Source organism: Malaclemys terrapin, chromosome 10 (genome assembly GCF_027887155.1).
Source record: "Malaclemys terrapin pileata isolate rMalTer1 chromosome 10, rMalTer1.hap1, whole genome shotgun sequence".
NCBI lineage: Eukaryota > Metazoa > Chordata > Testudines > Emydidae > Malaclemys > Malaclemys terrapin.
The window spans coordinates 31,455,516-31,478,585 of record NC_071514.1 but is presented as its reverse complement, the minus strand read 5'-3'; the positions used below and the strand labels follow the sequence as shown (position 1 = coordinate 31,478,585).

Here is a 23,070-nt window from a genome sequence, read left to right as displayed (position 1 = left end):
TATGTAGGCGCTTATTATCCTCCACCCCTTGTCCTGATTTTTTCACACTTGCTGTCTGGTCACCCTACTGAGTAAAGTCACCTACTTGATTAGGTTTTTGTGGGATCAGGGCCCTAATGGTTAATGTTTTGTGTTGCTTATAGCAATTTTGTAACATTCAGATTCCCTACCAGTTGTGGCATTTTAAAAAACAGCATTTTATAATGGAGTTCATGATACGGTTTAATCTGAAGTTGCAATTGCCACATTTTTTATTTAGTTTTAAATCAGGCTGCGATTATGGAAATCAATTATTTAAAAAGACAATCAAGTGAAGAAATAATGATTTCAACCACTTGATTGTCTTTTTAAATAATTGATTTAAATCAGGTTGTGATTATGAAAAACTAAATTGAAAATGTAGGCAATTGCAACTTCTGTCACCCTCATTTATATCCCTCCAGCCTACTGTCATGGAATTGCCTCAGACATCAGTAGGGCAGTAGTGGCTGTCAGCCGGCAGCCACAGTATTCTAGTGCTGCACTAGTGAAATATATACGTATAGGATAATAGTACAGAGAAGAATGAGCTAAGGTTCAAGGTGACACAGGGAAAAGCAGCTGGGCCCATGGAAGCTGGCTGGATTAGCTAGCAAAGCTCTCAGGGTAGGTTCAATATAAAAACACGTGTATCCCCCTCAAGCCCCCATCCATTACAAGAGAAGTTGTAGAGAGGGAAGGGATGAGTTGAGTAATGGTTGGTTATTTGACTAAGATTGGGGGGCAAACTCCCTGCTTTTCATGGAAATCTTGGCTGTCTTAATTCTAACTGGGACTTGGGGTTCTCTTTGACCATAACTTTCACTTATAGCACCTTTTATCCAAGAATCTCACTGAATTTAGCCTCATACCACCACTGGAGTTAAGGGTTATTGTCCTAGTTTTGCAGATGATGAAACTGAGGCACAGAAGTTAAATGGCTTTGGTCACACAGCAGGTCAGCATAACCTGGATCTCCAGTCTCCCAGTCCTATGTATTCTCAACAATTAAGCCATAAAGGCTACAAAATAGCCAAGGAGCTGAGTTTTTATATTTTCATTATTTTTTTTTAACTCTAAGGAAGAAAATTAAATATACAAAACATAGCTTCTGGTTAGCTTTTTGTTAGTGGCATGTTTAAAACAAACAAAGCCAAACGGGGTGAGGTAGTAAAAGACACAGTCGGGGTCAATCAAGTTAGGTAGTAGTAAGGATGGTGTTTGGAAAGCCACTTCTGCCACGTAGGCACAGCATGAGGTAAAGAAAGTGAACTATATAAAGTCGTTTGTGCTCTTGTATAAACTGATCTGAACCTTTAATCTTCCACTCTGGTTTTCTTTCTACTCTACAGAGGAAAACACTTTGGCAATGTTTTCAAGATTCATTTGCCTACCCCTTATTTTTAAATATAAGCAACTGACAAGACAGCACCAGGAAAAGAGAAGCTAGGAAACTAATTTACTTAATCATGCAGGGTTGACATTTGTGGTTAACCATACAAAAGGAAATACAAGGAAACTAATTCACCTCTCTATCTTTGTAGTGTGTATGTGAAAGATTAGTAAAACATAGAATGAAAAGGGAGGGAAACAGCAGAAAGTAAAGAGAAGCAGGAACAAAGGAAATGTTGATTCATAGTAAGCCAACTGCCTGCTTTTTAACCAAAGCACAAACGCTATGTTCAAACAACATTAAGGTTTATAATATTCCTTAAGAGATTTTATCTTTAAGGCTGCTGTTGTGTGCTAATGTACCAGGAAATCATGTCTACAGATAAAGTAGTTCTTCCAAACTTTCACCACAAAGCAGAAAAAAGTTATGCTGCAATTTTTTTTTGAGTCCCCCCCCACCTCCCAAAAAAGTGTGGGGCTCTTTCCCCAAGACCGGTGGGGATGAAATGTGATGCTTATGTACAACTTCCAAATCAATCACTTTATCGCAGAAACAGAGGATTGTACCAGCACTCCACATCTGAATACTCCTGAGCTGCAGTTCCATTATATACATTTATGGGTCCACACAGCATCATTTAAATCCATAGATTTCTACAGTTAACATTTTCTGTGGAAAATCCTTACTTTAGATAGCATGTCCTGGTACTGAGTACTAACTACCTGCAGACCGGATTTGAGAATAAGCAGGTCCTGAATATTACACTCTCAAGCCACATAGTGAGAATAATACGGTTCCCACAGAAGAGAACCTTCGCTAGGAAAATGACTGCGCCTGGTTAACCAGCTAAAATCTTATTTCCCCCTCTATAGTAGAAGTCTCCTTATTTTATAGCATAAACTACAAAAGCACCATTACTTTAGAATGCAACCTCAACGGTAGAATGGAGGGAGCAAATTAAACAGACATTCCACGTGATTAACAAATTCCTTTGTTTCCTTCAAATGAAAAGGCTTTTATTAGAAATCCATCCTGAGCAATCACGCCAAGGACAGGGCGATCACTTACTGGGGCTTTTCTGTTCAAGGTGGAGCAGAATCTGACTCAGTACTTAAATCAGGAGGCTGTACCTTTCACTGTAATTCAGACAGCATATATTAAGAGATTTTTACCATAGGAAAAATACTGTCGATAGTTTCAAGTCGGTCAATTCAGTGACAAGTACTCTATGCAGAGCAAAATCCCCCGCTTGCTTAGAGTCCGAGTTAAAACCAAGTGCTGTGTAAATGTTGCATAGCATTTTTTGCGAAGTTCTTTACAAGTCGCTCTCTAGATCTGTGTTTTTCACGTGCCGGGCCGGACGTGCTCTCAGAGATCTCTCCCGTACACTGACTTGTAACGTAGATATTCCTCCAGACACTGGATTGCGTTTTCATCTACATTTGGGTCAAACTTGTTGGCTAGCAGATGATGGTTTTGGAGCATCCAGTGAAGATCACCTACCCCATACACACAGACGGCCCGTTGGTGGGCACCCGTACACGGAGGGTAGGGTGCCCCTTTGCTGACATCGCCCTCCAGGTAGGACCACTTCACCAATCTAGCAACAGCATTGACATCAGAGACCTCATACTTATCGTTATAAGGCACCGATCCTGGCATGCCTGGCATCCGGTGGAGGGTGGCCCAAATATATTCATCTGGGCTGTAAGTATCTTTTGACCACTCCAGCAGCTGCTGCGCCGTCGGGTTTTCAAAGAGGGCTTGAACAAAGTCCCTTGTGACCACAACATAGGCATTGCCCGTGAACATGGGTGAGCCATGGGGCGGGAGGCTCTTCTCCGTGGCGGTTCGGATCACCGAGTTCTCCACGTGGTGGTGGTACTTCCAGCGAGCCGCCTTGATCGACGAGGGTTTCTCAGATTCCATATTGTTTTTCCCATTTAGAAACTTCAGGGTTCGGACAATCTCGGCGTTAGTTTTGATGGGGAAATCGGTGCCGCAAGTGTTTAAGAGATACCTCCAGGGCACGTTGCTCTTGAGTAGCTCCTCCATGCAGTTCAGGTCCGCTTGAACCCGGGACCAGGATGCGTACACTACTCTCTCCAGTTTAGTGGCCACAAAGACATTTTCGAAGCAGGAGGCGATCCCTCGGACTGCCTCCTTGAATTCGTCCGGGGATTTCAGATCTACGTGGACACAGTATATATTCTGGGGCGTGTAGATGGACCTTAACAATCTTTCGAACATCTCAATCTTCTCATGCACTACCATGGAATATGCAATAGGAAAATCTTCCTCCTCTTTGCTTAGTGGGAACTCAACAAACCTCCTGCGCGCTTTAAAGTGAGTGCAGTCCTTAGTCAAGTTCACGTAATCTTTTGGGGCTAAAGGCTCCGATTTGGTTTTCGTCTCTAGCCTGCTCAAAAGAGCCTCCTCTACTGCTTCCACATCCCCTCTGATGATCCGAGAGCAGTTGATCTGGCCGCTGGGAGACAACTTCAGAGACTGGTAGAGATGATCCTTGCAACTCTCGCTCTTCAGATGCACCGTCTCTTTCCCAAGATCACTGAAGTTGCATTCCCAGGAGGAGTATTTCAGCACCACCGTGGCAAACAGCATCAGAAATCCCATGAACAACAGGCGCTGAATCTGACACAGACACTTTCTCTCCCGAAACATCTTGGGAGCGGGGGCAAAAGTTTTTTCCCAGTGATAAATCCACTTCCTAAATCAAGTTCCTCTTAATCAGCAGGATTTGGGGTTACAACATCTGCCTCCCGGCTGGTAACGAACAATTCGATCTGCGTGAGTGAATTAATCCTGGGTAGCAGGTGCATTAAGAGCAACGGTTCCACACCCTTGTCTTTCTTTTCTGTAGTTATCTGAGCTCTGTTCAGCCTGGGCGGGGCAGAGGTTTAGTCACCAGCGTGATTGTTTCCCCCTCCCACCCTGAGGTGTGGAAATACTTAGCACTGAAGGCAAGGTGAAATAAAAATCGGAAGTTTCTACCCTCCCACTCCCCTTTACGTGGCGTTATCTTTATTAGGTACTGGAATGTCTGGTACATCCAGTAGTTGGATTGGTTGCGTTGTCTGTCTCCTGCGGGAAAAAATCAGAGGAATACACAACCTTTACCTTTAATTGTTAGCTCCCTGCGGAGGTGCGACCCGCACCCCCATGATCCACAAGATGCCCACTTCCTACAAAGGTCAAAGTAATACAGCCTACAAACCCCTAGCCTATAGGAAGCGCTGCAAATACACAGTAAGGAACAGCCCTGCATTGACAAGGTGACGGACCAGAGGATCGAAGGGGTCTTCATCTCTGTCTGACTTCCTAGAAAGGGAAGTAAATCCACAGACAAGCGTATCCTCCACGCATTCCGTTTCTAGCTAAGTGTATGGCTATCTAGGCTGTTAGCGTCGTTAAAATAAAGCAAGAAATAATCCTTCGAAAAGTAACTCTGCCCTGTGGAGCTGACAGTAGCAGCGAAGTGAGGTTGATTTAAAACCCTTTGATCGGCATAAAGAAGAACAGGAGTACTTGTGGCACCTTAGAGACTAACAAATTTATTAGAGCATAAGCTTTCGTGGACTACAGCCCACTTCTTCGGATGCATATATGTAGTCCACGAAAGCTTATGCTCTAATAAATTTGTTAGTCTCTAAGGTGCCACAAGTACTCCTGTTCTTCTTTTTGTGGATACAGACTAACACGGCTGTTACTCTGAAATTTGATCGGCATGAGTACTACTTCTGACGACATCTTGGCACCCTTCCAACATGGCTAAGCAGAATGTGGCTTTCCTGACTTCTCTCTCCTCTGCTCACCTGTATCCAGGGGTGAAAGTAACTTAAAGGACTTACTAGTAGGCCAGAGTCCTGAGTGGGGGCGTGGCCTCAACTGTCAGAAGCCTGGGATTTAAAGGGCTGGGGCAAGAGCACGGGGCCATGTAAATCCCCTCCGGAGCCCGCTGCTGGAGCTCCAGCAGCACTTTAAAGGGCTGGAGTCCTGGGTCCTTTAAATCACCGCTGTGGAAGCCTGTCCAGTCTGGCACGGCGTACTGGCTCGTGCTGGTATGCCGTACTGGACCATACCGGCTTACTTTCACCTCTGCCTATATCTGGATCAAGAGTGAGGCAGCAAATACAGATTCCCCTCTTGCTTCTCCCACTGTCTCCCTCCCTCCTCCCTCCCTCCCTGTTTGCCTACCCGACTTGTTTGCCTACATTTCACTGCTACCTTCAGTAGGACTCCTGACTCTTAAAACGGGAGCAAAGGGTGGGGGCGCACTTCACTTCCCGGGCATCTTCTCGTCCCATGTCCCCCTCTCCTGGCTTGGTTTGAGTGATGAGTCCATGTGTGACTGCTAAGTTGTCCTCACTTACAAATAGTATTTGCACCCTGTGAGCCAGATCCTGGTCCCATTGAAGCCAATGACCAGAGCTCCCACTGACTTCAATAGGACCAGGATTTGGCCAACAGGGTGCCAATTGCATTGCACCTATTTAAATAAAAGACAAGTGACTCCATGACTCACTGCAAATAGCAGTTTATTTCAGTATCTCCTAGCTCTCAGCTTTGCTGCTGCAGAAAAACCAGCTTCTCCTTGGGGAAGGCAGGAGCTCCTTTGTTTCTTTAAAAAGCAACAGAGGGTCCTGTGGCACCTTTGAGACTAACAGAAGTACTGGGAGCATAAGCTTTCGTGGGTAAGAACCTCACTTCTTCAGATGCAAGTAATGGAAATCTCCAGAGGCAGGTATATATCAGTGTGGAGATAACGAGGTTCGTTCAATCAGGGAGGGTGAGGTGCTCTGCTAGCAGTTGAGGTGTGAACACCAAGGGAGGAATCACCTCACCCTCCCTGATTGAACTAACCTCGTTATCTCCACACTGATATATACCTGCCTCTGGAGATTTCCATTACTTGCATCTGAAGAAGTGAGGTTCTTACCCACGAAAGCTTATGCTCCCAGTACTTCTGTTAGTCTCAAAGGTGCCACAGGACCCTCTGTTGCTTTTTACAGATTCAGACTAACACGGCTACCCCTCTGATATTTGTTTCTTTAGTGTCTTTCAGAACTCTGCTGTTTGTCTTCAATGGGATCTTTAATTCTGATGGATAAAATAAAGCCAGCTCGCCTTTGGGGAGGTGGGGATTTGGAATCGATGTGTGCACAAAGCCTTAACTTAGAGCAGAACTTGCCCCCAGATCTGAAAAGCAGTGTCAGTTTCCATAGTACTTTCAGGGCTGGTTTAACATCTAAATTTGAATGTAGATGGGACAGGAAGGAACTGGACCCTTTAAACAGTAAAGCTACTTGGAAAAGGTAAGTGAACAGTTTGCATTTCTCCTTCCACTTATCAATGACAAATCTTAAAGGGGTAGAATATAGATGAGCTATTTCCTAGCATATTCTTGGTTGTATTTTAATGTTTTTTGTCCCCAAACCTGCAAAAGGAACCAGGCAAGCAGAACTTTGCACCTGACTTCACTTAGTTCTGTATGGGCACTGTAGGGTTTGACTGCCCAGTTCTTTTTGCAGGAGCTGAGCCTTAATAACTATCTCTTTCTAACATTTCAAAATATTAAAATCTGCTGATTCTGATGTCAGCTTATTCGGGGTGATAAATAAGTGGCCATATTTCTTTCTGACAGTAGGCCTAGAAATTCAGCCTGGCGCTGCAGAAAGCACTGGTGTGCCTCAAATATCTTCTCCATGGGATCCTCCCAAACTACCCCCAATTCAATTGATAATTACCTGGAGTGAACATTCCTGGAGAGAAGACACAGGGACTGGGAAATATTTTTCTCACTGGAGGAAAATGTTTTCCCATGCCAAAGAAGGAGATACTAGGCAAATAGACTTGTACAAGGAATACTTGTTCAGAAATACTTATGACTTGTTTCTGATAAATACTTAGACTGCAGGAGAGCATTCAGCTTTTGTATTTCAAGGGAGGATGAAAAAATATAGGCCTAGCATTCCCCTATTCGGAGACACTCTTGTGAAAAATATCTGCTGCTGGGCGCAACCTGGTATATTCCAAGACAGGCAATTTTCTCTCTTTAGGAGAGTTTTATGCTCCTTGGAGGTAAGTTGTTTCTGGTGGAGATGGTTTAGTTGTAATTGGAGAGAATATGAGCTCCATTGGAGACTACCACTCTGCTTTCAGTTTGGTGGCATCTAATTTAGGCTAATAGCTCCCGCGAGCTCCCTGTAGTGCTGCTGTTCTGGAGTATTCGATGGAGGTGCTAGAAGTCTTCTAAATGCCATCTCTCTTCTTCCACACCTTGATCCTCTAACTTAAATTACAGCATCCAAAGACTTGAATATGCATTCATTTCCATACAGACTTCCCTTGTGCATTAGGAAAATAAGATTGCAATTGCACGGTTTTAGTCCTTTCTAGTTCAGGTTGCAAAGTGCATTGTAGGTGTGTCACACCTGGAAATGTTCTTGTGGAAAATCATAAAGCACTCTTGCAGTTAACAACAGCAATAATGTATACAAATAATGGCCCTGTAATAGCTCCCGCATGCATAAAATGCAGAAGAAATTGTAGGTCTGTACACTAACTTTTCAAAGTGCAAAGCTTTCCAAATTTGTCTTCTAATTCCTGCCTAATTTTCTGAGAACTACAGCATTATAATAATATTTCAAACGCCAGGGATATAAATGCCCCCAAACAGCCAACTGCTCCCTAAGGAGGGTTTGATCACTAATCTGGAGCAGGTGGGAGCAGACTTGGATCAATTTTGAAAACGTTTATACCTTAGGGGTCCAGACAGCAAATGTGAAAAATCGGGAGGGGAGGGTAATAGGAGCCTATATCAGGCTCTGTCCCTATAAAATCGGGACATCTGGTCACCCTATTATACTCCCATCATCAACCCTTGCTCCTTGGCAGGCAAGAAAGGCTACAGCCCGATGGCTTTTGTTTACATAGTGATTCTGGCATGTAGACTTCCTGTATGAGATGCCTGAGGCCAGTTCCCAGCTGCTTGTGTACACCTCATACAGGAATTCATGTGGGGGAGGGTGGGGGAGTAGAAACAATTTCCCGCCTGGACACAGGTTCATTCGTTCTTGTTGCGGGGCAGGGGCAGGGGCAGCTTTCCTGGCTGGCTCAGCCAGCCGGGGGATCGGGCTGGCTGGGGTCCCTTCTGATTCTGGGCCTGGCACCATGGCACCAGTGGTGCCATGGTAAACCTGGTACTGACTCTAGGTGATGTTTTTGTGTATTTCAGCCCCATTACAGCTATCTCATTACCAATGCCTTCAGCAGACTACACATCTGTCTTAATTCTTATATTCCTTTAGCCATATTAAGAAGCTAAACACTTCAGTCTACCAAAGTAGATAGAGGGCCTGATTCTTCACTTCCTTAGGAGTTGTGTAGCCATTTTGACCTATGGAAAATAACATTTTTTTTTTTGTGAAGTTACCCTTTGAAAAAGTATTAACACTTGTCATTGTCATCCTTTCTATAGAAAAATCTCTGGAGGATCTATCATCCAGATCCTAGAAAGAATCGGGAGCAACATGCAAATTTTCTATTTTTCCCTGTCCTCCGTGATTCACCTTTTGAAAAAACCTGCCTGAATCCCTTAGCAGCTGGTACCAATCATATGAGTAATAACCCTTCTTAATTTAAATTTGCTTATCGTTGCTATGCCAGCTGCCAATTTATTTTTCTAGATGGTATTGTGACTTTAACCCATGTTCGGCTAGAAACAGTTCAACTCTGTATTTTGGCATGTCTTGAGGGAGATGTTTAGAATGATCAAAAATGTTTCCCGTTATTGTCTGTAATCCGAAAAGAGATTCTGATTACTGTAGGAATGTGTTGCTCCCTAATCACAAGCCTTGAAGAACGGCAAACTGTTCCCTTGGCAATGAGGCAGGAGTGACCTTGTTCTAGCGCCTATGTTTGGAAAACTTATTGGCAACCTGACATCACCTTGCAGCTGGTGTTCACGCGCTCAAGAGATGGGTTCGTTATCTTATGTGCATGTATACTGCCTGGCGTTTCTATGCGCAGGAATGTAACCACTAAGAAGAGTTGTAAACAAAGTAAGGAGAGAAATAAAAACCCCAGGAACGTTTTCCTGGGAGGCTTTTTGCAAGAAGCTTGTAAAGCTCTCTGGCTACCAACAAACCTGGCGTTCTGTTTCCTGCGTCGTCACCACAGCTGGTGACCCCGACGTGATACCCCTCTACTCACCGGCTGGATATGCCGAGTGCACCCCGCGGCCATTTGCCGCCCCTTATTCGTGAGTATGGGGGGGGACTTTCCAGTGGCCAGAAGGAGCACGCAAGAGAGTTACAAAAGATTATAAGGCAGCGATCATGTGTCGTTGTCTCGGTCGCTCATATTGAGGACCTTCTAAGGGAAATAGATCGCCAGTGCCCCTGGTATCCGGACTGTGGGTCATTACAGCTTTTTGATTGGATACGGATTGGGATCACCTTGTATAGTGAACCCCGTGCCCCAGTTCAGCACCTGCTGCTCTGGCAGCGTTGTAAGGAGGCGCTGGAGGGGTTCGGCCCCGATGGCCTTAAGCCGGTTTCCCCTTTGCCCCCAGGTGATGGGCCACCCCCCTCCTGCCCGCAGCTGACCCCCCTGCACCGCCGCCGGTGGCGACGCCCCCATGCCTACCGGTCGGGCGGGGGGGGCGCTGTCGCCGCAGCGGTGCAGCCGGTGTGCAAGGCCGGTCTCTTGACCAACAAGGAATCCAGCTGTGGGTTCGAGGCGTTCCCCGTCTCTAAGCGAAATAATGGAAACGGGGGGCAACTAGTGGACTGGGAGGCTCTCCCTACTCGGTTCTGCATGAGCTCCGGGGGATCTTGAAAGGTGTGTCAAACGGTTATCACTTGCTCCCCCAAGATTGGAAAGACATATGTCGCATGGTGCTGTCTCCCGCGCAATATGTTGTGTGGGATAGTGAGTATCAGCGAGAGGCGCTTGCGGCGGCAGCACAAGGTGGGGGGGCTTATCTTGCTGAGCAGTTATATGGCACAGGGCAGTTTTCGGGCATCCCCTAGCAGGCGGTGGGCACGCCCCAGGTAGCTTTTCCCATCATTGGCCAGTGTGCCCGTCGCGCGTTTCGCAGGGTCCCCGCTGCGAGCGAGTCCTCTAAGTCCTTCGACCCTGGCGGAGTTGCTGCAGGCGTGTACTGATGTAGGCACTCAAACCCATCAGATGGCCCTGCTGGCAGATGCCCTGTACAAGGGGCAGAAGCCTCAGGGGAACTGCTTTAACTGCCACCATCCATATTGATGATTAGGCGTACGGTCCTCCCCCTCTGTTGGCTCACTGACGAGCCCGTATGGGTTGCACAGTGGCCGCTTTTCCCCAGAATATGTGCAGTGTATATTGTAGCAGAGGTAAAGGAAATGCAAACCTACCAATATAGGTTGTGTTGTCTTTTTCAGATCACTGTGTGTTTAAAAGCAATGATTGACTACCCAGAAGGGGTAGACCTCTGTTCTTTTGTCTTTCAGATCATCAGAGAAAATGGATGCCAGCTGAACAGCATTCAATGTACCATGCATTCACTGGCACAATAGGAATTATTTTTGTGTTTTATGGCCAAAATTGTTGTTAAAAATTTGCATACCAACAGTCTTTGGAAGCAAGGACATGGAAGGCTAACCCACTCCCCATATTGCCCATGGGATCCTTCTGGCTACCTCAGATTTCTAGCCAGAGGGCTGGGGAGGGAGGAAAGCAATTAGACACCTAAGGTTGTACCAAGTGCACTCCTCAAAAGTGTGTGTGCTTGTCCCGGTTTGTTGCTCCAAAGCTCTGTAATAAAGTTATTTTACTGGAAGAGTGAAGGTTTCCTTTGTAGGTTAAAAGAAGCCGAGAAAGGGAGAAGAAAAAGCACAGAATGAGTTAACTGAGAGGGAAATACAGCTTGCAGGCTCATCCAAGGTCACAGCCAAAACTTGGCTGACCCCCAAGACAAGGGGGGGGCTTAAATGTGCCCGAGCAACAATGAAATTTGCAAAACACTGCCAGGCATTAATGAAATGTGTTAGGTTTATTTTCTCACAGGTAGAAAAGTGTTATCCAAAGATCCTAGCACCCCTGCCATTTATTAAAACCAGGAGACTGAGTCTTTGTAAAGTCCATCAACGAAAGACTGCTTTGGCTCCATGCTGGAAAGGCCCTTTCCAAGTCCTGTTAACCACCAACACTGCTGTGAAGTGCCAAGGACTGCCCACCTGGACCCATGCTTCTCACTGCAAAAAGACCCCTCCACCTGGAGAGGATTCTCCAGCTGCTGATAAGCCTATTTCTCCTTCTAGCTCTGCTGTGTCTTCTGGACAGCAGGAAAAAGAAAGGAAAAAGGAAAAAAAGACAAGGTGAAGTGCTAGTAACCTCTCCCTTGTCCACTGACAGACCTACTGTTGCCTCTGAATTTTTCTAAAAGACACAAAACCATTACAGGGTGATGTGCTAGTAACCTCTCCCCTGTATGATGCTAAACCACACTGTTTCAGGAAAAGAGAAGAAGGAACACTTGCTTCCTTGAAACCACAAAGTCCAGGAATTCCTGACTACAAGAGACATTAAGAACTGACCCTGGTGAAGAAACAAAGAATTATACACTAGCAGGAAGAAATTTGTGGAACCCATTCTTGGGAACGTGGTATTGATTGGATTTTGGGGTTTATTCTACAGGCTGCGTCCTGTGTTTTGAATAAGTCCTTCAGTATGTATTGCCTTCCCTAATTGGATTTTAAATAAGTACCAAAGGCACCTTGTTGCCATTGCCCCGCCATCTCCTCCATTACACTATTACCCCTGTAACACATCCAAATACAGACAATGACCCAGAAGTTGCTGACAGAGATGGTATTGAATATCACTGAGGCTGGGAAGGCATTGCAGTGGGATCTAGTATGTTCAGGCTTGGCCCACTGCCCTTACAGACACATCAGGAGTACCATCTGATCTGTGGCCATGGAGACATACTTGGAGACTTTCTGGGTGGAAGTGCAGACGTTCTCAGTGCTCCTTCCAAGCATATGGACCGGTTGGGGGTGGGTGGGCTCTCACATACCGAATCCTGCTGGGTCCATGGGGAGGATGCATGTGGGATTGAGTAATTCACCAAAACATCTGGGAAATTAAACTACCTGGTATGCCCAGTTAATTTTAGTCAGTGCTCCTGGGATTACACCTGACAGGACACTTACTTTTTCAAGTTAATGACAGCTGTGTGTATGTTAATGACACCACATTACAAGACATCTGGGTTTACCTGGCACAAGTATTGAATCAATCTGATTCCTGCCTGGCCGTTGCCCCGAAAATGCAAGGTCTGTTAAGTACTTGCCTTGTTCCTGTCTGCAAACCACCCAGCAACATCTGGGGTGTGAGACAGTGAAAGAAATGTGTTGTTTTAAGCTTACTGATAATAGTAACCGCATGTAATAGCAAATTGATATGCTGAAATGTTATGTTTAAGCTATCCGCTAGGACGTTTTTCCTCCTTGGTGGGATTATATCTAGTCATAGCCACCCTTAGAGTGGATAAAAACCCTTTTATAGTATGGGGTCCTAGTTTTGATTTTTGGCGTTTTACTTTGCTGCTTTGTTTAATTTCCACTGTTTCCTGCGTCGTAAAGCTCTCTGGCTACCAACAAACCTGGCGTTCTGTTTCCTGCGTCGTCACCACAGATTACCCCATTTTTGTTAATGAAGAAAATAACCTTAATTTCTTGCTGAAATAAGCAAGTATACCTAATTTACTTGCTGTCTCTTAAAGCCAACGTTTTATTTTACCTTTCAACAGTACCCCACACTGAAATCACAGCTAATTATTGTTTCTGTGTTCCATTGACTTCAGACTGGTAGGTGAGTAAAGGCCAATGAACACTATGAAATCACACGGACAGCAGGAACAATGTGTTGCTTATCAATGCCATTTGACACTGTGCCAGATGTCAAACAGACTAAGGATCAGGTAGATGTTGAACTGGATGTGCTTGCTGGTTATTTCATAATGGATATAGCTCCAGGCCTTTTTTGGGCCTATGATATGAAACTACTAAACTAATCCATCTGTGGGTCCAGAAATACACCAGTAGTAAGCAAACGTTTTGAAATGCAAATCGGGCAATTTATATAAACAACCTACCTTGTGACCAAAAAAAACCCAAACAAAAAACAGTTCTTCTCTGGCCAGCTTTCCCACTCTGAGCCACTTCACTTGGTCTTTGAGTCCCACCACCCAGCTTACTCAAAGAGGAAACTAGCAGGTAGCTCAGGACAGCAAAAGGCTGAATGTACACTCGCACATTGCATCACCACTATGTGCTGGTGATAAAAGTGGTAGTATAGAAAAGGCTGTGTATCCAGCATTGTGTCCCAACACTTCACTTTGCCCAAGCAGATGTAGGTCAGACATACTGGAAAGTGTATTGCTTACCATTGCACTCCCCTGCAGTCACCAGTGGCAGCAGATAATTTGCATTTCAGAAATTTCATCTGAACCTGAAAAGAAAACCGTGAATTTAAATCATAAAGCAGGATATGCAATGCAGTGCGTATATGTGTGTGCACAGACACCTTTTCAAAGGGCCCTCCAAACCTGCACTCCCAAATTTTATGACATGCCTATTTGTATAAATAAATTCCCATAATTACATGAACAGAACTGGTAAGTGAATGTATTTTGCATGTGTAGATCACTGATAGCACCCATAAATGTTTCTCTGCAAATAGATGTTCACTAAAGCTGAATGAGTTCAATTTTAGTAAATATTAAATGTTTTATAGTTTTAAAATAAAAGCACACATGAAACATATATTTGTCTGATGGGAGAACGTAATTCTCCTGATGGTCAGGGACAATAGATTCATATGCACATTGTCCATCAGTTTTCTAACTCAGGGGAGCCAAAACATCCCATAAGATGGGGTACCAGACAACTAGAGCATGCACATGCTATCTATATACCTTCACATACAGAACATTCCACAGAAAACAAAAGGCAATATGCTATTAGACAGACAAGTCACTCAGTTACAGTAAATGAGGAAAATTCAGAGATAAAAAAGGAATATTAATGTTTAGATGAAACTTGGAGTGTAATATCATTGTCTATATTTCTCTTTGGAGTTTGTAGTAAACTGTCTATGAACTGCTTGAATGGTTAATTACCTTATACTAATGAATGCAGCTAGTTGCTGGTGTGTGCCTAGGAAACAGAGATTTACTTTAAAGCAACAATATATCTTACCTATTCTTCATCCAAGGAATACCTGCTGTGATTGTTTGCTGACACAAGCTTTATCAGCTTGCTAGAGAACTATCAAGGAAGCTTTAGGCCTGATCCTGTTTATCCAGTGGCTTAAACTTTGTCAGGGGAAGTTCAAGCCACAAAACTGGACTCCAGGCCTATGCTGGGATTTCCCTGCAAATTCTCATGGAAGAACTTAAACTCTACATATGGACTGCCTATTGAACTATAACTTTTTTTTAAATTGTTTCCAGAAGGACTTTTATAAATCAGCATCCTCACCATCTCTACTATGAAACTGGTCTAAACTTTATTCATATCTATGTGTATGATCTTTTAACCACAGTAACTGTTTTCTCTTAAAATAAAGCTTAGATTAGTTAATAAGAATTGGGCATAAGTGTGTATTAGGGTAAAATCTAAAATATTGATTGATCTGGTGGGTAACATGTCTGATCTCTTGGGACTGGTAGAACTTTAAATATGGTGAGTAAGATTTTAAGTAATCCTCACTATATTTGACTTGGCTGTCTGGGTGGGAGCCCAAGGCTGGATTGCTTAAGGGGAAGTGTATTTTGGGTGTCTTGGTAACAATAAGGTATTTGTTACTGGCTTGGTAAATCTAATTATAAGGATAAAGCACCAGTTTTGGGAATTTTGTGCCCCATTATTTGCAGTTTGCTCTGATTGAGCATTCTCAGTGGAGCCCCTCCAGTGACCATGGTCACATAAATGTACTATTTTTGAAGGTAGGTGTCCAGTCTGTCCAATGTGAATCATACTCCTGAAGGGAAAAGTGTAGAAATCTGGAGGCTTTATGCAAATAAGTCAATACACAAATTGGCCTATTTGATAACTAGGCTGTATATTTACATAAATGACAGCAACTGTCCAGAATACTTGGATTCAAATGTGTCACCCTGAAACTTCCAGTGTTGCATATTGATAACGGGAAAAACTTGCCTACCCCTTCCTGCCTTGGCCAGGTTTCCTCCTCCTATTCCTTCCTTCATTCCTTGTCTGGCTTCTCCCATTCTGTCCCCCTCTGTAGCGTGGGTAGGGAGTCACTCCTTCTTTGTCCAGTAGTTGTCCCCATTTCTGTCTCCCCTTCTCCAAGGACTCGTGCCTCGGTGGAGGTTCCATTACAGCCAGGATGGACATCCGGCAATGTAGAAGGCCCAGCCTAGAGCACCAGTTAGCTGCAGCTTTCCTTCAATCACACAGCTGAGGCCTAGTGTGCCATCCCCAGACACTGAGTATATACCTAGAGTGGCACTGTAACCATAACTCTGACTGTGTATGGGGTGCTATTTTATGGCATGTCTTTGGTTGGAGTCATCCACTAGTCCACTGATATTTGAGAAGAGGTGTGTTCTTTCTGATACCCATTCATTAGGTGATAATTTGAACTCGGTGAATAATAAATTTATTCACAAATTGTTCAGTACAAAAAATGCCAAAAGTCTCAATTCTGTTTGGACAAATGGGAAAATATTTCACAAATTGTCATTCCCTTTTCACTTGCATCAATATGTCATCAAATTGCTTGTTTAAAATTTGAAATTCTGGTCAATTCTACAGTTGTCTGAACAATCGGGGGGAGGGGAAGTGAGATTAGCACAACTTCATACTACTTTTCATTTAAACAAAATGTGGGATATTTTGACAAGCTCTTTATTTGCAACAAGATTACCTACCAGCTCTAGGTATGATGCTCTGTAATAAGGGCAGTGGTGGCTCTAGCTTTTTTGCTGCCCCAAGCACGGCAGTCAGGCAGCCTTCGGAGGCATGCCTGCGGGAGGTCCGCAGGTCCCGCAGTTTCGGGGTACCCTCCTCTATTAATGGTGGTTTGGAATCTTGATGACTCCCATTAACCAGGACAATTGTCTGCAGATGGCTGTGTTTACCTGTAAGTCTTCCTGCATACATGTGTGCTGGCAAGTGAGCAATGAAGTCTTGCAGTGACATGTTATCATGTCACCTGAACTGGAATCCATCTTTAACCTGGTGTCTTTCCATTGAGAAGGAGGAGGTGGGAACCCAGAGAAGGCCAAAGGATTCCCCCCTTATGCAAAAGATATATATAAAGGGGTGGAACAGAATAAAGGGATAGAGGAGCCATCATGAAGAATCCCCTAGCTACTACCTGAGCTGGAACAAGAGCTATACCAGGGGAAAGAATTGTGCCCAGGCCTGGAAGGTGTCCAGTCTGAGGAAAAAAACTTACTGAAGCATCTCTGAGGGTGAGATTATCTGTATTCAGTTTGATTAGACATAGATTTGCGCATTTTATTTTATTTTGCTTTGTGACTTACTTTGTTCTGTCTGTTACTACTTGGAACCACTTAAATCCTACTTTCTGTATTTAATAAAATCACTTTTTACTTATTAATTGACCCAGAGTATGTATTAATATCTGGGGGAGCAAACAGCCGTACACATCTCTCTATCAGTGTTATAGAGGGTGAGCAATTTATAAGCTTTATACAGGGCAAAATGGATTTATTTGGATTTAGACCCCATTGGGAGTTGGGCATCTGAGTTTTAGACAGGAACACTTCTGTTAGCTGCTTTTAGGTAAACCTGCAGCTTTGGGGCAAATAATTCAGACCCTGGGTCTGTGTTGGAGCAGACGGGAGTGTCTGGCTCAGCAAGACAGGGTGCTGGGGTCCCGAGCTGGCAGGGAAAGTAGGAGCAGAAGTAGTCTTGGCACATCGGGTGGCAGCTCCCAAAAGGAGTTCTGTGATCCAACCCGTCACAAGCACATTCCCATTTTTTGTGCCAAGGTCAGTAATAAAAAGATTAAATAAGATTGGTCCCAAAACCAATCCCTGAGGAACTCCACTAGTAACCTCCTTGCAGCCTGATAGTTCATCTTTCAATATGACCCGTTGTAGTCTCCCCTTTAACCAGTTCCTTATCCACCATTCAATTTTCATATTGATCCCCACCTTTTCCAATTTAGCTAATAATTCCCCATTTGGAACCGTATCAAATGCCTTACTGAAATTGAGGTAAATTAGATCCACAGCATTTCCTTTGTCTAAAAAAATCTGTTCCCTTCTCAAAGGAGGAGATCAGATTGATTTGGCAGATCTACCTTTTGTAAAACCATGTTGTATTTTGTCCCAATTACCATTGACCTCAATGTCCTTAACTACTTTCTCCTTCAAAATTTTTTCCAAGACCTTGAATACTACAGATGTCAAACTAACAGGCCTATAGTTACTCAGATCACGTTTTTTCTCCCTTTCTTAAAAATAGGAACTATGTTAGCAATTCTCCAGTCGTACGGTACAACCCCTGAGTTTACTGATTCATTAAAAATTCTTGCTAATGGGCTTGCGATTTCATGAGCCAGTTCCTTTAATATTCTTGGATGACTATTATCTGAGCCCCCCGATTTAGTCCCATTAAGCTGTTCGAGTTTGGCTTCTACATCGGATGTGGTAATATCTACCTCCATATCCTCATTCCCATTTGTCATCCTACCATTATCCCTAAGCTCCTCATTAAAGACTGAGGCAAAGCATTTATTTAGATATTGGGCAATGCCTAGATTATCCTATTTTAAGTTTAAAGTCAGGTGTGGCTATTTGGCAAATTGGGGTTATAGAGATGTGAAATACACAACTGAATTTCCATTTCTTACCATAATTTTATTCAGTTCCATTTTCACATCAAGTCACAACATTTTTATACAATTTGTGTGAAATATCACTTTCTAAATTGATTATTCTTTGTACAGCCTTTCTGTGAAAGGGCCAAATCCTATAACACCTATGGCTACATCCTATTGACATAAATAAGTCTGTTTTCTGTGAGTTGTTTCAGCGTGAGTTCTCCTCCAGATGCCTCTTCCAAAGAACATGGTGTCATCTTTGGCTCCCTGTGTGGCATCAACAGGCTATATAATACTTGCTACACTTGGGGCAGAGTTGAACCTCCAATGAACTCAAATGGAAAGACTCTCATTAACTTCAATACTCATTGAGTATTGGATGGGCCATCCAACTTCTGAAACTGATCAGTCTTGTAATTTATTCCCTCTCAGCCTGGAGTCCGAGATAGTTTTTTATTTTATTTGCACTTCGCAATGTGCTCATCAGGGCTGTCAAATCTGATTTCTTTATGTGGAAACCTGTCCACTGGGAATTGTAATGAGACTTACTTCATATGGGTTGTTTTTTAAAAGTCATTAGAGAAAAAAGAGCTAGATGCTACTTGTGTGGACCAGATTCAATACCACTGGCCTAGAGATAAAACCTTCAAGCTCTGTTACCAGTCCCAAGCCCCTATTCAATTTCTACTTTATCATTTTTATTCTTCCCTAGTAAAATTTAAAGCATTCTAAAATATTTATTTAGACTGCTTTAAAGTATTATGACTGCTAAAAGGATTTGATCTACAGCCAAAGTACACATTAGAATGAACCTAACTAAGAAATGCAACTGAGGCATGAGTCCAAGAGGAAAAACACAAGAGACATTTCTGTATTTGAACTGCAATGAAACTAATCCACCATCTCAAGGCTGTAATTGTTTCTTTTAAAAAAAAAAATCAGGAATGAAGAAATCACTACAATTGTCAACTCATAAGAAAATACCCTTTAAAAAACATTACAAACTTCCTATAGAAAGAATAAATATAACCCTACTGAAGGTGTGACCTAATTATGATTTCATCAGTATGAATGGCTACAACTTGCTACTCTTTTAAAGGAAAGCACGCAATGAGATGATGCAAGATGTCTCTAATCTGCATCTTCTTTGAGTTCAACCCAAGCCTCAATCAATGCCGCTCCCTTTGTTTTCTTTGCCCATTCCTGACTCATGCTGCATTCCTCCACGATTCAAGTCTCATGATTAATATTCACCTGCCTCAGATTCTCCTTCAAACTACACAGGGCCCAGTTCTAAACTCATGTTTGGATAAAACTGAATAGTACTTATTTTGTTGAGTGGAAAGGGTATTTGCCATTGTGATTAGGGAAATTAGTATCTGGTCCTCTGAAAAACTGCCCCTTTCCTGCAAGATCTGTGCATAATGTACAATGCTAGTCCCAGTGACTGTTGCTTGAGTGGAACCTGGGCACGCTGTTGGATGGTAAGCAACTGGTGGTCTTTCCTGCCACTGATGTCCCCATTTTATTTGTTTAACTCGGACAAAAGGAAAAATCCTGACTAAAAGCAAGAGTGATATTTACACAAGACCTTAGGGAAAAAAACAGAGCACTTCCTGAGGAGATCAGGCATTGCTACCTTCTTTTCTTACTCTGAGCAATATTTACAAACTTGCCAAATTAAGCCCATCACTAACATTGAAATAAATTAATCAGATGGTGTCTTCTGACTCCAAAGCTCTAGCTGAGAGTTTTAGAAATATTTTCCTAGAGCTGGCCAGGAGACAAGGCTGTTTTTGCAGCAACTTTCAAAACTTGTTCTCTATTGGCTTCAACAAAACAGCATACTTTTGTTCTGAGCAGCTCTGTTTCCTCTTCTCCCAGTATCTAATGAACAAGGGTTGCTTACTTGCTTTGTAGGATCATCATTTCAGAAAAATTCTGGGGGAGCAAAGTTGTCAGTAAATAGAACATATGTGATTATATTACCCGGTAATGTGGGGGCAAATGATCAAAGATATAATGGAGCAATGTAAACTTGGAGGGAGGAAGCCAAGGTCAGAGGGGCAACTGCCCCCATTCCTTGACTTGACTTCCAGCACCATCCAGGAATCCTTAGAGGCATGGGAGAGGAATGCATCTCCACCTCACATCAGTGGAAGGCAATGAGACCCCCAACAAGCAAGTGTGTGATTAACAGGCAAACAAAGCAGCATTTAGAAACAGAGCAAACAGGCAGCATGGAAGGACTCAGACCACCAGGAAAGCTGGATTTCCAAACAAAATCCTTGTACAAGCATGTAAGCAGTGGAAGCCAGAACTGAGTCTGTATAAAGAGCTGATCATGGAGAATAAAGATGATTTAAAAAAAAAAAAAAAAGCTCTATCTCCATCTTTTATGGTGGGAGGAGAGGAGGACAAGAAGTGAGTGAGACACTAGTGTCAGAAATAACCCAAAATATTGGAACAGCTGCTAACGCTGTTTGAGCACTGTGACCTCAGACAATATGCAAATCTAGAGAGCATTTTTTTTTAACCTGAAAACAAGAAGCAGAAGAGGCAATAGATACTTGAATTTACAGAGCTAAGGACTCTGGCATCACATGTCTCCAGAGACACTTAAAGATTCCCTAATTAAAGGCAGGATCATTTGTAGAACATACAATTCCAGTTCGCAAGGGAGTGTAAGAGAAACAGATCTAACCCTAAAGAAATGCCTACAGCTGAACTGTCCAGGAAAAGGATCAAAACAGTGACTGCCTCTCATGCAGAACGAGTACCTGTTCTCAAACTAAAGAAACCCAGGAAACGGGAAAGACTGACTAAGAATGTAGGCATTGTCCAGTGTTTGTACTATGGAAAGCAAAATGAAAGGTAGAAAGAAAACCCCCCAACCTATGGGCAGGGGGTGTGAGAAACATGACGTGGTTATGTCCCAATGCTGCAGCCACCCCTGGAATAAAAAAGCAGCCGTACACAATGACTGAGGATGTAGACTTCCAATGAAGAGAAGGATTTCTGCAGTGTGATTCTAACAGCTCCAAAGACTCTCACTGTAGAAGCACTGCAGAAGAAAACTGCCAGCAACTATCATAGGAGCCGACTTCTTGTGGCGCTGGTGGGTGCTCGACCCCACACCTCTGCCCCAGGCCCTGCCCTGACTCCACCCCTGCCCCGCCCCCTGCCTGCCCCTATTCCAACTCCTTCCCCAAATCTCTGCCTCGGCCCTGCCTCTTCCCTGTGTCCTCCCCTGAGCATGCCACATTCCCGCTCCTCCCCCCTCCCTCCCAGAGCTTGCTACAGCTGTTTGGTGGCTGCAAGCACTGAGAGGTAGGCGGAGGAGCGGGGATGCTGCCGAAGCGAGCACAGGAAAGCAAAATGAAAGGTAGAAAGAAAACCCCCCAACCTATGGGCAGGGGGTGTGAGAAACATGACGTGGTTATGTCCCAATGCTGCAGCCACCCCTGGAATAAAAAAGCAGCCGTACACAATGACTGAGGATGTAGACTTCCAATGAAGAGAAGGATTTCTGCAGTGTGATTCTAACAGCTCCAAAGACTCTCACTGTAGAAGCACTGCAGAAGAAAACTGCCAGCAACTATCATAGGAGCCGACTTCTTGTGGCGCTGGTGGGTGCTCGACCCCACACCTCTGCCCCAGGCCCTGCCCTGACTCCACCCCTGCCCCGCCCCCTGCCTGCCCCTATTCCAACTCCTTCCCCAAATCTCTGCCTCGGCCCTGCCTCTTCCCTGTGTCCTCCCCTGAGCATGCCACATTCCCGCTCCTCCCCCCTCCCTCCCAGAGCTTGCTACAGCTGTTTGGTGGCTGCAAGCACTGAGAGGTAGGCGGAGGAGCGGGGACACAGCGCACTCAGGGGAGGAGGCAGAGGTGAGGTGGGGGTGGGGTGGGGAGCTTGGCTGCTGGTGGGTGCAGAGCACCCACTAATTTTTCCCTGTGTGTGCTCCAGCCCCGGAGCAATCACCGAGTCGGCGCCTATGGCAACTATCTGATTCAATCAACAACCAGTTTGATTCCAGATGGATTGTGGAGCAAGATGCAATATAATCAGGGACTCTGACAAGCAGCAATATGAGATGGAAGAAATGTATATCTCCAGCTCTTCAATAAAACCATTCTGAGGTCAGTGGGCAAACACAGGCTGTTGATGATAAACCCATTAATCAAGAGATTGTTGCTCAGTGATAGTGTTGACACACAGGAGTACTACCCATTGTTGAGGAGCAGGGCATGCGAGCCATGGATTTAATCATAATACAACAGCAGAATATCTTCAACGTGAATGAAGAGAACACACTCCTGGACGTAGTGTCCAGCATTCCAACAGAATACAAGGACATGGATACCTAGAGGGCAAGCTGAAGTTAGAAAAACCTCCTCCACATGCAGCTGTGTTATGATAGTCTCACAAGGATTCCATTAGCCTTGGAGCCACTGAAGAAAGGAACTGGCAAATCTAAAAAGAGGCATTACTACACCCACTGAAACTAGTGCATAGTGGATCAGCAGTCTAATAGTGGTGGGAGAACCATCAGGTAAACTGACAATCTGGATTGACCCAAAACCCTTGACAGAGTAATGAAAAGTCAAATCAATACCCATTACCAGCGGTTGAGCACGTACTGTCCGACTTATACAAGGCAAAAGTGTGCACTGTTTGTGAAATCAATAGATTCATTGAGCTAGATAAACCACCTGATAATCTTTTCCCCACACCTTTTGGAAGGTACTGTTTGAAACCAGTGCTTATGGGG

At 44.0% G+C, this 23,070-nt stretch overlaps 1 protein-coding gene across 1 annotated transcript; it reads right to left on the bottom strand.

Annotated features, from left to right (window-relative positions):
- Nucleotides 1-324: 324 nt before the first annotated feature.
- GCNT3 (glucosaminyl (N-acetyl) transferase 3, mucin type) lies at nucleotides 325-4,250 on the bottom strand. Its single transcript, XM_054040951.1, has one exon. It carries the CDS (start codon nucleotides 4,091-4,093, stop codon nucleotides 2,780-2,782), a length of 1,314 nt encoding a protein of 437 aa, XP_053896926.1. The 5' UTR covers nucleotides 4,094-4,250; the 3' UTR covers nucleotides 325-2,779.
- Between the last annotated feature and the right edge of the window lie 18,820 nt (nucleotides 4,251-23,070).

Coding starts and splice junctions, on each gene's coding strand:
- GCNT3 (XM_054040951.1), bottom strand. CDS start 4,093: ATGTTTCGGGAGAGAAAGTGTCTGTGTCAGATTCAGCGCCTGTTGTTC.